Here is a 15,574-nt window from a genome sequence, read left to right on the forward strand (position 1 = left end):
TTTCTCAGAAAACTATTTTTTTGTAAAGTACAGTTGTTGCTATTGAAGATTTTTTATATAATATATGTAAAGTGGCAAACACACAAACACCATTTTTCTCCATTTTTTTGAAAACTGAATCAGGAAAGATCTTCACATCTGACTGTGACACAGAAAAACACAAAGTGGGCCATCCTCCAAGGCCTTGCTGTGTCTGTGCATGTACAGTCTGACTTGAGGTTAATGTGTTGCATCTGCCTCTCTGTTTCACTGGCCACCCCTGCTCAGAGGCAGTGGCTCTGTCTTTATATGCTCCCTGTGGGCTAATGCATTGGAACCAGCAGTGTCTTCAAGTCACTTGTGGAGTTTCATTCCACATGGGAAGTGTCTCTCCTCATTTACCATGTGCCTCATTCGACCACTAGCACAGTTGCTTGGTTCACTCTTCTATTACTATGTCTCAGCCACAAAGAGAAACCTACAACTCCAGAACTCTTAAAGGCAAAAAGGCACTACCACCTGCCCGTTGGCGGTGACAGTTTTGGCAGTTGGGAAAAGGAATGTGCCTAGGGCCCTGTCCGCCTCTGATCTCCTGGAAACATATCCTCCTCTTAGCCATTGATTTCCCCAGTATGTCCAGTGTGCGGTACCTTCCTATGGAAAGGCAAATCCCTCTCGCTGGCTTTTAACACCGTCTCATCTCATTCTCTCTTTTTTCATTTCTTTCAAACCGTGTGGATTAGACATCGACGAGTGCAGGATCTCTCCTGACCTCTGTGGCAGTGGGATCTGTGTCAATACGCCGGGCAGCTTTGAGTGCGAGTGCTTCGAAGGCTACGAAAGTGGCTTCATGATGATGAAGAACTGCATGGGTAAGCATGGCCTCTCTTCCTGGCCGATCTTGAAACCAGTCTAGCACAGCTCACTTGCTGCACTCTGGCTTATCTCTCAGAGCATCGGGCAGCAGGCTTGTCAAGGAGCTCTGATGGGAGAGAAGAGATTTCAGTGTCAGACAGAAAATCTGCCCTGTATAGCTTTTGGGAGCCCCAACCTTTGGCACCTTCAGGGTAGTGAGATGTTGAAACCAGATTCTGTTTATTCATAGAATCAGCACAGGGAATGATTACTCAGGAGAGATTCCTTTAAAATGGATGTCACTGTCACCGATTAAAGTAATCATAATAATAGAAGGGGATCAGTAGGAAATCAGTAGCACAGAGAAAGCATATTCAGAGAGGGAGGAGGAAAGGAAAAGGGAAGGTACTGGGGAATGAGACTGATCAAATTATGTGCATGTACAAATATGGCATAATGAATGCCACTGTTGTGAATAATAGTCATGCAGCAGTAACAGATAAAGTAAAATAAAAATGTTGACAGATTTCCTTAAAATTCCTCTGTGGTTTCAAAATAATAAATAAAATGAAATGGATGACATAGTATGGTAACCCCAAAAGTTGTATTCTGTCATGCTAATCCCGTACTATTTCTTCATGTGTGCAATGCTGCAAACCCATGTGGTATTCCCAGCCTTTTGAAGTCACAGTTCATTTTCAAAATGACATGCAGGATTTAGAAGATAGTCAGCTATGAGTTTAAGATTTTTCTTTCACTTTGATGAAAGGCACATACACCAGAATAACTGACAATGTCAGATGATACCCTGAACCTGTGGTGATGTAAAGCAAATATTGTTTATTTTTAGCCTTGGAAATCTCATTTTGTATGAGTAAATTTACTGATAGCTTACTATCTTTAAGAACAGAATTTTCAGTTTTTACACTGGTGGCAGAAAAAGTGAGAAGAGTTTCCCCCTGCTGTCAAGCATAACTCATACATTGGAGCCAACACTTACTTCAGATAATATCCTTCCTCCCGTGCTTTATGCGTGAACATTTTTTCCTCAGAGTTCTTTAATGGATCTCACGTTTTTACCTTTCAGACATTGACGAATGTGAACGTAACCCTCTCCTTTGTAGGGGTGGCACCTGTGTGAACACTGAGGGCAGCTTTCAGTGTGACTGTCCCCTGGGACACGAGCTGTCATCATCACGCGAGGACTGTGTGGGTGAGTTTGTCCCCTTGCTCTTAAATCCACCCAGCACAAAGGGCAATGATCAGGAATCACTTCTACCAAACTTGTCCTAGGGCATGTGAAATCTAGCTTATTACAAGTTGGAAATCCAGATTCCTTATATCTGGCTTCAGGCTGTGTCTTTACAGGCTGCTTCCGTGATGTGCTTGGTGGGGTGACATTGTTCTGGTTTGCCTCTTTTCCATTACAAACTCACTTGGCTGATGTGAGGGACCCTGTGCAAGGCCCAATCCTCCATGCAGGATGGAATGGGTGATGGCCTGGGGATACTCCCTGATTGTTCATTTCTGTGCACACACCGGTGCACTATGCACCCTCTACCCAACATCTTGTCCATGCATGTAGGCAAGAGTCCACTCAGCATCCATGAGTATACACAGGGATCACTCATGTGTGTCCATGTGAGTTTCATTTACTCCCACTTCTTACAGGAACACCTCAGTCTCTTCACAGCCCAAAGATCAGCAGGGAGAACAGAGGGGACAGGAGAGCACTAATCAATGGTCTTTGAACATTCCAACTGTTGTTTTCATAAACATAGCATGGCCTCTGGCCTTACTGTGATCTTTTATGCTGGCTTTCAAACTTGGACTTAACCAGGAAGTATTTTCTTGTCAGGAACTTTTTTTTTTTTTCAAACTGTAAGCAAATAAAAGATTAAAATAGAGCAGTTTATGTATCACATTTTAAAAATAATTTGTGTACATCTCCCCAGTATACAAATATTTATTTGTAAGCCATCTAAATTGTTCTGCTAATAAACAAAATGATTCTTAAGTCATGGACTAAATACACATTTTTAAAGGGTGAATTTAAAAGTTTTAAATATTTTTATTTAAATAAAAGTACAAAAAGGTTTTTTTTCACTGCCAATTATAGGATATTTACTCATGGATGAACATATTGTGATATAGAAATTCAGAATCTTAAGTTCAGTTTATTTTGTTATTTAGTTTTCATGAATCTTAGAGCTTAAAATTGTACCCCTCTACAGTATAATGTACAATATAAAATATGTGTTTCTATAAAATATACACTTAATGATCATAAGCATAAGCCCATGTCATACTGTCTGGGTAATTCTGAGAACTTGGAATGCATCTTTTGTTATATCTGATTACTGTACTTTATCACTGTTTTTAATGTATAGTGTACCTTGGAAAAGGAAGTTTTCTTGCCATTTTCTTGTGATTGCAGTATTAGTACTATTTTATTCCACAGATCTTTGCATGAGTTTTTTTTAGGCCCTTGCCCATCTTATATGGATTAGTTTATTTTTAAAAAGGCAATGTAATCTTATAAATCCTTCTATACATAATGTGATGCAAACAATCACATGAGGACTCACTGTCATGCTTGTGTTGTGTAGAACTAGTGGCTCCCCTCAGGATAGTTTAAGTTTTGTAGGTAACACTTGACCAGCTAATGAAGACCAAAATGAATGTGCCAGTGTAGATTCATACATAGTAGTAAGCTTCATTTCTACCATGTGCTAAATCTGTGTGATCTAATGTGGTAATCTGTGTGGCTATTTAATTTTAATTGAAATTAAATAACATTAACTCTTCTTTAGTCATTCTATCCACATTTCACGTACTCAGTAGCACATTCAGCTATGTATCAGACAGCATAGCTAGGGCATGACCCATCATTGTGCAAAGTAGTACTAGGTGGCATTTTTATAGTTAGGAATACATAGAAGTAGAGATTCTGATATTTTCTTGAACTACCCCAGATCATATCGCTTCCTCCTGAAATACACACCCCCTAGGAGACCACTTCTCCAGTGATGCACATTGATATTTTTGAGTGATTTGGCTTTCACACAAAACATTAATTCTGTTCATCTTTTATAGATATCAATGAGTGTTCCTTGAGTGACAATCTCTGCAGAAATGGAAAATGTGTGAACATGATTGGAACCTATCAGTGCTCTTGCAATCCTGGATATCAGGCCACCCCAGACCGCCAGGGCTGTACAGGTAAGATGAAGCCACACAGGTCTGAAACTCACATTTCCAAATTATGTAGGAAAAGTTTATCAGTGAATATGTATTAAAGCCTATGGGAATCCTTTGTCCTGAAAGTGAGTCTAAAAAAGGGGGCAGCTTCCCAGGGCACCATTGGAGAGGTCTTGCTGATCTTACAGAAAATGCCCAAAACTCCATGGTTGCTGTATTTCTGAGTTCTTTATCCTTCACATACTGGAGTTAAATGGAGCCCTGTCTAAAAGGAAGTAAAAGAACTGAGAAAAACTAACGGCATAGGCTCATAGTGCTAGAGGTGGGGGCGGTCCAAAGCTATTTCATCATTTTCTGTTTAAAAAGGAGAAAATCTTGACCTTTTTTTTTTTTTAACTTAAGGAAGCAGAGCTCACAAGTAATGTGGCTGTGTGTTATTTTGCAGATATCGACGAGTGCATGATAATGAACGGGGGCTGCGACACCCAGTGCACTAATTCAGAAGGCAGCTACGAGTGCAGCTGCAGCGAGGGCTACGCCCTGATGCCAGATGGGAGATCCTGTGCAGGTAGAAAACGTGGCTCCAGATAATGCTGAATAACAGGAATGAAGGGAAAAGACTTCAGATTGGGGCCAGCCATTCCTTGTTTACATTTGATGTTTCCTTTCTGTCCCCAGATATTGATGAATGTGAAAACAATCCTGACATCTGTGACGGCGGTCAGTGTACCAACATTCCTGGAGAGTATCGCTGTCTCTGTTATGATGGCTTTATGGCTTCCATGGACATGAAAACCTGCATCGGTGAGTGTCATCAGCAAAGGACAAATGTTTACGGACACATTGGCACACACGTATATGCACACATAAACACAAGAACAGGAAGGGTTCTTTGTTACTTTAAGAATTCAAATTATTTGGGGCTGGGGTTGTGGCTCAGTGGTAGAGCTCTCGCCTAGCACGTGTGAGGCCCTGGGTTCGATTGATTCTCAGCACCACATAAAAAAATAAAGGTATTGACAACTACAACTAAAAAATAAATATTTAAAAAAATTCAAATTATTTTACTAGAACTATAGAATCTGAAAAGGGAAAATTACTTAGAGGGAAAAAAAAAAACCCTTCAAAGACAGAGGGTAATTTGTAATACTGTATCTTGCAAAGAGGTTACACTTTAAATTTTGTCTTTCTGTTTTACTATTATGCTGTTTAATTTAAAACATAGTTTTTAAATTATGCTGATGAGTAATTATGCTAACCAAAATATTGAAAAATGCATTTTCCAGATGTGAATGAATGTGACCTAAATTCGAACATCTGCATGTTTGGGGAGTGTGAGAACACCAAGGGATCCTTCATTTGCCACTGTCAGCTGGGTTATTCAGTGAAGAAGGGAACCACGGGATGCACAGGTGGGTTCCAAGCTTCCTGGGTTTCAAAGGCCAATCTTTAACATCGTTGTTCCCTCGCATTTCTTAGACCTGTTTCTCACAGCCAGGCTGCAACTATGTGTGTGATGAGTGGCCAAGCTGGGGCATGCAGGAGGCGTTTGGCACTTATCTGGCAGCACACTGGCTGAGCCACACACCTGGGAGCTGGCCATGTGTCCTGTCATAGGGCAGGAAAGTGGAGAGAGTCTGGGTCTGCTGTGCTTCTGGAGGCCCTCAGGGCAGCATTTGCTCCCTTGGCATGACTGCTCCCTGGTGGAAGACACATAAAGAAGGGGCACAGAAAGACCTGGAGGAATCCCAGTTTTCATTCATTTTGTAGATCTAAGCTACTTAAAAATTGAGTTCTATTTAAGCAGTTTCCCTTTCTGTTTTACCCCATATTTTCCTCCTTTTGTTTCACTTCTCTTTACACTCACTTTTGTCTTTTCTCTGTGCCCAAATTGTATTTCTTTTTTTCTCTCTTCCTCTTCTTTGTTCCCCCCTTCACTTTATCTCCTGTTTGTTTTCTTCACTAATTAGATTTAGTCCTTTGTATACAGGTTGGGCTGGAAAGTACCAAAGTCAACGTTTTGGACCAGATGTCCCTCAATACTTGATTTAAGGCCCTATGTGGTATTTTGCTCAAGGCAGGTGGTGAAGGGCTTTGGCTACAACCAAGGCAGACCCCTCTAGGAAGGGACACAAAATGAAAAGAAGAGTACTATGCATGCTCACCACTAGCTGAGATGATACAAGCCAACAGTGTGCTTGTGTGCTTATGGGTACACACATACATATATGATTTCAGCACCTACAATGTGTAATCAGTGAACTGGGTAGAACCAATCATTTCTTGTATTCTAGAAAGTTTTAGGCAACCAAATGTATATAGTTTATACATACACACATCACACACATATGTATATGTGCATATACACGGACTTATGTGTCTCAATGAAGAGATTTTATTCTTAAAAGTGTATCATTAGGCAATTTCATCATTATGAGAATATCATAGACAATTTCATCATTATGAGAACATCATATAGTTATACAAACTAAGACAGCTACATCACTAGGCATCATCATCATATGGAACCACTTTCATAGGTATATCTGTTGTTGGTGGCACATGACTGTATATGTGTTTGTAAGTATACGTATATATGTAATATGTGCACATACACACACATGTACACACACACACACACACACACACTGATAAAAGTATCTGGTCACATTCCAAATAGCATTTCCAGGGAACATTTTTCTGTATTCTCAAGTAAATACAAGAAGTAAACATATATACCAAATGATAGTTTTCAAAATCTCTATAAATCAATAAATAACCAACTATTATGTATTTTTCAAAAAGAATTGATTGTTCCTTTAGGAGAATGTCGGCCATGTTCTTCATGAAAAATATGTATAAATATTCATAGAAAGGAATAGCAGAGTCTCTTTTGGGAAATAAGGTTTGTGCTGACATCTGTAATATGATGTAATCTGTCCTCTGCATGAAGTGTTGTCTGGGCCTCTGCATATTGTGGAGGATGGCTGTCATACCCACCAAGGGCAGCAGCTGCTGCGTGTCACTCCTACTAGGAAGTTGGCAATGTCTTCTAGGAACAGGCCTATTTGATTTGCTCAGGAACCTCAGATCTTATTGGAGTCTAAAACAATTTAAAGTGATATAATGTTTTCTCTGTTTAGTTCTATCTTTACTTTAAAATTGTACCTAACACAGAAATGCACTTGGAAGTAGAAATAATTAGCTTTGTCTAATCTTTTTTTCTTACTAATTATGGCTTCTCAGACGTGGACGAGTGTGAAATTGGTGCCCACAACTGTGACATGCATGCCTCTTGTCTGAATGTCCCAGGAAGCTTCAAATGCAGCTGCAGAGAAGGCTGGGTGGGGAATGGCATCAAATGTATTGGTGAGTTTGCAAACATAAATATCTTTGCCAAAGCTCAATGTTCTTAAAGGCCCTTTGTACAGTTGTTAATTCACATGCTTGAATAGGAACGTGTTCTTCACTTTTAATTTATTCTCTTGTAAATCAAAGTATAATTCCTGCCTAAGAGTTTCCTCAGCCTTAACATAAATGGTCAAATTACAACAGGATGCCTTGGCATCTGCTTTTTCACGCATATTGTTCAGTAAAAATTACTTGATGTGCAGCCAGTGATCCAAACAGCTGTATGATGAAAAATGACTAATATGTTCTCCCTAACCTTTTCATAGAATAATCAGCAAGATTTAAAACCCAGTGAAATAAATGGAGGAAATGAAAAGTTTTTTTTTTTTTTTTTAGAGATCCTTAAGTCTGTAATAAGTAGTCGATCCCAGCTCCTTACTAGAAAACAGAATTCTTCTTCCAGGCAAATCTAAGGGTTTTGTTGGATTCCAAGAGGTCTGATTCAAAGAAAGGAGAATGGGGAAGGCCGTTTTTCCCAAGTTTTATAGCTCCTGAGCTGGAATCTAATAATAAGTCTTTTATAGCTGTGAGGCAGGGGACTGGATTATACCCTTGGTGTCATTCACAGTGCTGTTTTAATATGCTCAATGTTTTACATGCCTTAACAATAAAGCATTTTTCCAGCTGGTAAGAATTATCCAGGTCAATTTAAAATAGAAAAGAAAGTAAGCTGAACTGACCTCCCCATGATGATTTCTCATTAAAAGCTTATAGGCCTGCAGTAAGGATTAAAGAATAGCTCTAACACTTCTCACAAATAACATAAGTTAATTTGAGTCTACTTTCTATCCATCCAAATGTTTTATATGTTATCAAATGTTTACGAGCCAACTACAGAAGGTAAATTATCATAGTTTCCAGATAACTTTGCGGCATTAACATCCTATGATAGCTTCATTAAGTTTACAAGAAACCTACTTCTAGTCTAGCCATCTCTCGCAACTCTTCAGCCATATCCTCATCCCACTTGTCTGATCCCATGTGTCTAATGGTTTTCCTCCCCTGCAGCCTCCCGTTTATGTGCTTCTTGTCTGTTAGTCTGGCCAACTATCACAAGTCAGCCTGTCTCCCATACAAGTGATTTGACGATGTCCAGGCACCTGTGTGCGCAAATGCCATCCACACCCGTCCTTTCCATCTTCATTTCCCTGGCTATTCTGAGTCTCTCTGTCCCTGTCCGTGTCTTTCTGTCCCCTTCACTCCCCCACCATGCTGAAAGACCACCCCCCACCCCTGATATGTTCGTTTGTTCTCTCTCTGTCTTCCTGAAATCTATTTTTCATACAGCAGCAGCAGAACATGTAAACCTCAGAATTGATCTTTCCACGGTCATCATTTGAACCCACCGAAGTTAGGATAAACCCCAGCTTCCTTCCCATGGCTCACAAGACCCTGCAAATGCCTCCACTCTCTCTAGCTTACTGTCCCCCTGCCCTCTGTCCTCTGCACTGTGCTTTGCCACTCTGACCTCCTTGAATTTCTGGGTCACACCAAACGCTTACTCTTTGATTTCTTTGTATGTGCTATTCTCTTTGCAAAAAAAAAACAAAACTCCTTCTTATTTCTATTCAGTGGGCTAACTCTTCCTTATCCTTTAGAGCTGAATTAATTAAAAGTTACTTCCTCAGTGAGGCCTTCATTGTTCCTGTAGTCCAAATTAGATGCCCTTTTTATTCTCTTATTGCACCTTTTAATGCTTTTTATGTTGCATATAAAAATATGTGATTTTTTTTCTGTGCTTAACATCTGTGGTTTACACTATTTGCACATATTTTTGCTTCCTCATCTATAAAATCAACTTGAAAACTCAATGCAAGTTTCCCTGCTCAGTAGTACCTTCCAAATGGTCCCTTTTTTAGTAATAAAGGAAACAGCAGTAAAGTTCACTCTCAGCTGAAGTCAGAATGAAGTCTGACACTGGTTTTCTTTTAATTGTTAGTCGATTCGATATCTACAAAATCCTTGAATTGGTAGTTCTGGCCCATACCTGTGGCATGGTTATTTTGTATTATAGGTATGAGATTTTAGTGAATTGGAGCCGTGACCCTATAGATATGCTAAGACTCCATTTGGCCAGTTTCTATTTAAATTAAAACCTTTCTAGGTATTTAAGTGTTTGTTTTCATTTCTGACCTTTGTTGCTACCTTTTTTTTTGGTATACAGATCTAGACGAATGTTCTAATGGAACCCACCAGTGTAGCATAAATGCCCAGTGTGTAAACACCCCAGGTTCGTACCGATGTGCCTGCTCCGAAGGGTTCACTGGAGATGGCTTTACCTGCTCAGGTGAGTGATAGGCCTCAGAATGCTTGGATGTGTCTGTCATGGAATACTATATGTGCTTTCCTTCTATGAAGAAGACTACAGTTAAAGAAGGCTAAATGATGATCGTTCTCTCTTACTCATTTCTAGTGCAGTGGTGAAGAAACACAGGCTTTGTCTAGACCGTACCATCTCAACTGAAATCTTTTCTGTACCACTTATTACCAGTATAACCCTAAGTCATCACTTAACCTGTCTGACCTTAGTTTTCCTATTGCTGTTTTAAAATGAGCATAGTAATAATAATGACATTTCCTTTTTTCTTTTTTTTAACCACTATAAACAGATGATACAGAATGATTGTTCAGCTTTTTTTAAGATAATCACTACTATTTAATGTGTTTATGAAGAGTCTCAATAGCTTATCATATTTGGACTAAGTGGAATAATACATGTAGGGGACGTAGAAAAGCAACTTCATAAGAGCCCAATATAAGTTTCCAAACTGACGTTTTAACTTCTGTTCCATTTAGCTTCTATTTATTCTACACTCTTTGAGAATAAAACATTGTCTCACCTGCATATATAAGACTAGATCATCTTGCTGGACAAAAGTTGAATAAATAAAGATTGCCAGGTGTTGTGGCACACGCCTGTTATCTCAGGAGCTCAGGAGGTTGAGGCAGGAGGATTACAAGTTTAAATCCATCCTAAACAACTTAGCAAAAGCCCTGTCTCAAAAAATCAAAAGGGGTGGGGATGTGGCTCACTTAAGCACCCCTGGGTTCAATCTCTGGTACCAAATTAATAAATAAATAGTTTTAGTTTGTAAGGTAGGTGATTCTCATCGTTGATAGCAAAAATGCAGACTCATCATTGTCAAATGTCTCTTTAAGAAAACATGTTTATTCAGTCTTGAAGCTTTCTTTTTGCTTTTAGACCTTAGCTAATACATTTTTCCTAGTGTTTTTTTGTTTGTTTTGTTTGTTTTTTTGGTTTTTGGTTGTTTTGGTTTTTGGTTTGGATTTTTTTTTTTTTTTACATGGTGGTATCAAGGAAAGAACATGATGGCTTTGGTGTTGGACATTGCAGACAGAGCTAGGCTCACGCAACACACTAGCTCAGTGTCACTCTCACAACTCCCTTGACTGCCTTGACCCTTGGGGTTTTCCTCCTCTTCACTTCACGGAACTGCTGGCTAAACTCAATGAAAAACGCATGTCAGGCCCTGGAACACTACTTGGCGCTCTCTGCGTGTTTGTTTCTGCCCGTCTCCTCTTTTCTGCTTCATAGAATTAAATAAATCATCTTTAAAATCCATGAGTAATGCATGACTTTTTACATAATTAAGATGAGAGTATTTTTATAAGATTGTAATGACATGAAAGAAACTTTCCCCATTCCCATAATGTCTCTAATTGGCTTTAGAGTACTTGGATCAGTGAAAGCACACGTTGCTTATTCTCATAATACTATAATGTTTTCAAATGAATGAATACCTTTTTAAGGTTGCCTCCAACATTTTTTTGTCATATCTAATAATGTTCTTATAATACAAATACATCAGATTGGCATTAAAGAGAAGACAATTACGTGTGAGAGGCATCTGTGTTAATCACATTGAATGTTAAGGGTAGGTTAAATAGCTCTACTATCAGATTTGTTGTACACCCTTATTTGTGTGAATATGATTAATTGCAGTTTCATGTTAATGAGCACTAAGTCAAGCCAATAAAATTGATTTAGTTATAGAGCAAGGAAAAACGTGTCATGAAATTTGGAGCTTAATAGAGATGTTGTAATTTACTTCTTCCACAGATGTTGATGAGTGTGCAGAAAACATAAATCTCTGTGAGAATGGACAGTGCCTCAATGTCCCGGGTGCATATCGCTGCGAGTGTGAGATGGGCTTCACTCCAGCCTCAGACAGCAGATCCTGCCAAGGTGGGTCACCAGGATTCCAACTCATTTTCAAGTTGGATCAACTACAGCATATGAAACCACAAAAAGGGCTGGAACAGGCTCCACCTGGAAGCAAAATACATAGCACATGCTGCACATATAAAAGTCATTCGTTTAAGCGTGGATTATTTTGCAAAATGAATAATGATGAAGGCAGCTTTCATCTCTTATGAAGTTTTCCTGGCCAAGGGCCAATAGTTGGAAGTTTGGCTCACTCTTTTTTTAACCACTTCTTTTTTTTTTTTTTTTTGTCTCTTTTCTTTTTTTATCACTAAATGAATGACATGTGGCAAAACTATTCAGCTTTTAAGATATGATCTATTACTTACCCAAATCATCACTACTTATTGTGTTTATCAACATTTAAAGAACTCATTTTTTGGCATTGACCTTTCTATTTGAATCTGCCATCTGTATGTCTGGGACTAGAAGCCTGCTTCAGGGATTCATTAGGGACCTTTTTTTTTTTCTTAATAGCAATGTCTCCTTCCTCAAAGTTATGATGTTATTATCCCCCTTTCATAGAAATGGGACTTTATGTCTAGTATGATATCTTTCCAAGAAAAAGAATTTGGATTTTCTTTTAAATTAAGAGATTTAATGCACATTACACATAGTCCAGGCCATCAACATGTTACAAGGAGTGCAAAATAAATGAATAAAGAAAAGAGATTGCAAATGATTCACATATTATAGGGCTTCAACAAAATTTGCGATTCACAGAAAACCTTAAAAAAAGGAAAACTCATGCCAACTGCTAGGGATAGATGATAAAATGAAAACTGAGTAGTCTTTCCCCCTACTCTAGTGCCTCATCAAATGAATAGAAATATTAAGTACCAGTATGTTCTCACCACCCAGCCATGTGGGCATGTGTGTGTGCGTGCACATACACACACACACACATACACACACACACACACCAGCAGCAACAACCAAGCACAAACCGTACATTCTGGGGACGTTCAGTGTAGATCCTGGATTGGCTCCATCACTGAGCAAGTCAGCAGTAGCCAAACACTGCTGCCAACAGGAATTCTTTATACGTAGACAGACTTTCCCCTCCATAAATTTGTTCCTCTATCTATGGCATAAGCCCTTCCACAGCTTCTCCCCAGACCCTCCCCCAAGGTGGGGCTAACAGTTTACTTCCTTCACTTGGGTTTTCTCATATGTCACTACCATGGGAAGAAATCCCAAATTAACAAGGCAACTGAGGGTGGAACATGTGTAGTTCACCCTCACATAGACCCTCTCTGCCATTTGGCCAAGCACCAGCCTTTCCAGTCCCAAAAATATAATTCCATGGCTCTGCCAGTTTTTCTTTGCTTTTGTCTTATCTCTTCCACAAGGTGTGGTCATCTGGACAGTTTCTCCTGAATTCCCTAATTCAGTTCCTCAATAATAAAATGATTTCCCATCTTATTATAAATATATGCCACTCTGAATTTACCTTCTGATCAAAATTTTCCACTCAGCATCTGCTTCTCACCATAAATACTCAGAATTTCTGTCGAGTCCCCCAAATTACTGGAGTTGGCCACTTCTTTGTATTCTCCACCAAAATGAGGGAATACAAAACCTAGAGGAAGCACATTGGGACATTCGAGGACTCATTAGACACAGACCATTTATCATACTGTCTGAAGACAGAACAAAGGCAGGGTTCATCCACAAAGAGCACATGGAGTCTATTGGAGCGCCTCTTGTGCACATTCCCCTCTTCCTCCACCTCAAGAACCTTAGGGTTGCTAAATAGCAGGTTTCATGAAATCCAGACCCCACGCTATCCTCCAAAGAGAGCCCTGATCAAGAAGGACAGATGTCAAGAGAGTCACCTGAGCTGCATCAAGGTGAACAGAAACTCTGAGACAAGTGGCCTAAGTAGTGTGTAAAGAAGCTAAAAATAGACAATAGAAATTTCCAGGCATCCTGTGGAAACAAAAGAACATACAAAAAAAAAATGAAGAACCTGTAAAAGTGAAAGTAATATATTCAATTCTTCAGTGTACCTTCAAGTGACATCAGATCATTTAACACACAGTATAAAAATTTTACGGGGCTGGGATTGTGGCTCAATGGTAGAGCGCTCACCTCTAGCATGTACAAGGTCCTGGGTTCGATCCTCAGAACTACATAAAAATAAATAAATAAAATAAAGGTATTGTATCCAACTATAATTGGAAAATAAATATTTTTTAAAAATTTAAAAAAAAATGAAGAACCAATCCACAGTGAAACATGTCCTATCAAGAAATAAACTTGGAATTTACACTGAACTGGAAAAATATTTATCAATGAATCACATGGGAGTATAGTTAATTGAAACATTTTCCTTTAAAGTAATATAACCTATGGGAAAAACTGTATACTAATTCTAAAAAAAAAGAAAGAAAGAAACTCGTATGAGTTTGTCGGGATGAACCCAACTACTATGTATAACCATAAATCTCTAATAAAAATATTTTAAAGGGAAAGTAAATAAAATGTAGATTATTATGATCAGAAAAAAAAAGAATCAAACAGAAGGTGGAGTAAAATGGCTATTGATCCCTGTAAGAATTAACACTGAACAGTATTGACTAATGGAAAATGGCCATAAACATTGAAAAAGTGAAAATAATATAAATGACAAAAATAAAGAGTTGAAGGAACATACAAGTGGTAATTTTCTTATTGTTCATTACATACAATCTGGTACTATCTAAAAACTTGCATTTGGACTTTGGCATCAAGATAAAACATGATAAATTTTTAGTGTTTTTCATTCTTGGATATTAAAAAAGTATTATAAAACTTGATATGATTAAAAATTGATCTGATGCATACAAACTGTTTTAGTTTCTATGAGTACGCATATGGAAATTCTGGGATGCTGTTCATCATGAGTGGAAACATTTTTCAGTGATTTGTAGTTTTGCTATTTTATTTTCTGTATTGTTTGCTACCTTTTCTGTTATGAATGCTTTCCTGTGTCATTTGAATTTTTTTGAGTGTTATTTAAAAATAATAATGCATACTTAACAGAGATAATTTTATTAACTTTCACTTATAGATTAATACAACTCAGTTATGATCCAGCTAAATGAATCTTTGCTTATTCTCTTTAGAGAATAACTTTATTACCACCACCACCCCCGCTAAAAAAGAAAAAACACCTTTACACATCAGTTGAACTTTTAATTAGAATTTGAACCATACTTTAAATCTAAAATAGTTTAAACAAATAAATTTTAACTATTATGAATGAACAGAAGACCATTCTAGACTTACGATAGCAATTTAGAATGACTTGTCGAGTCTAGCCTAAAATGACACGTGTGGTCTACATTCTTGGAATATCAGGCAATTGATGTATAAAAATGTCCATCTTTTTTATGAGTAGAAGTATAGATTATTCCAACAGCCATTACCTACACCTGGATGCCATCATTTTCATAAATAATGAGCACTAATATATCACATTGATTGACCCTGGGTTAAACCCTCATGGAAGAGTTTTATAAATTGAATTTCTAATTTTTATAGCTATTTTAATGAAATTTGAAAGAATGTGTGGGCAGTGAATCATCATCTTACGTGGTATTAAGAACAAAACCATTTCCCTGTTTATAACTGATTTTATGATAACATCAGATTATAGAATAAAAAAGAAGTACAATTTAAAAGATAAACTTAAATTTTATTATCTTTAATATTTTAAATTGTTTTTATTTTAATTTACCAATTACAAAACATATAAAAAACTTAACAATTAGAAAAAAATGGGTTTTTTATATCTTCTATAGATAAACATTAGTTGTTTGCCATTTACACTACCTATTGAGCCAAAGAAAAAGAAAATGTCTTTACTGCATTCAGACATCTGTAGAGTTAGGAAACTCACTAATGTTATACTTTAAA

General features: G+C 37.9%; 1 protein-coding gene across 1 annotated transcript in view; it reads left to right on the top strand.

Annotated features, from left to right (window-relative positions):
* Fbn2 (fibrillin 2) overlaps nt 1–15,574 on the top strand; it is a 232,106-nt gene that overhangs the window by 169,832 nt on the left and 46,700 nt on the right. The window contains exons 29-37 of the mRNA XM_015500761.2: nt 723–851; nt 1,922–2,047; nt 3,931–4,056; nt 4,481–4,603; nt 4,714–4,839; nt 5,322–5,447; nt 7,282–7,404; nt 9,611–9,733; nt 11,528–11,653. Of these exons, the coding sequence (XP_015356247.2) occupies nt 723–851; nt 1,922–2,047; nt 3,931–4,056; nt 4,481–4,603; nt 4,714–4,839; nt 5,322–5,447; nt 7,282–7,404; nt 9,611–9,733; nt 11,528–11,653 (1,128 nt within the window). The remainder of the gene's footprint in view (nt 1–722; nt 852–1,921; nt 2,048–3,930; nt 4,057–4,480; nt 4,604–4,713; nt 4,840–5,321; nt 5,448–7,281; nt 7,405–9,610; nt 9,734–11,527; nt 11,654–15,574) is intronic.

Source organism: Marmota marmota, unplaced genomic scaffold (assembly GCF_001458135.2).
Source record: "Marmota marmota marmota unplaced genomic scaffold, marMar, whole genome shotgun sequence".
Taxonomy (NCBI): domain Eukaryota; kingdom Metazoa; phylum Chordata; class Mammalia; order Rodentia; family Sciuridae; genus Marmota; species Marmota marmota.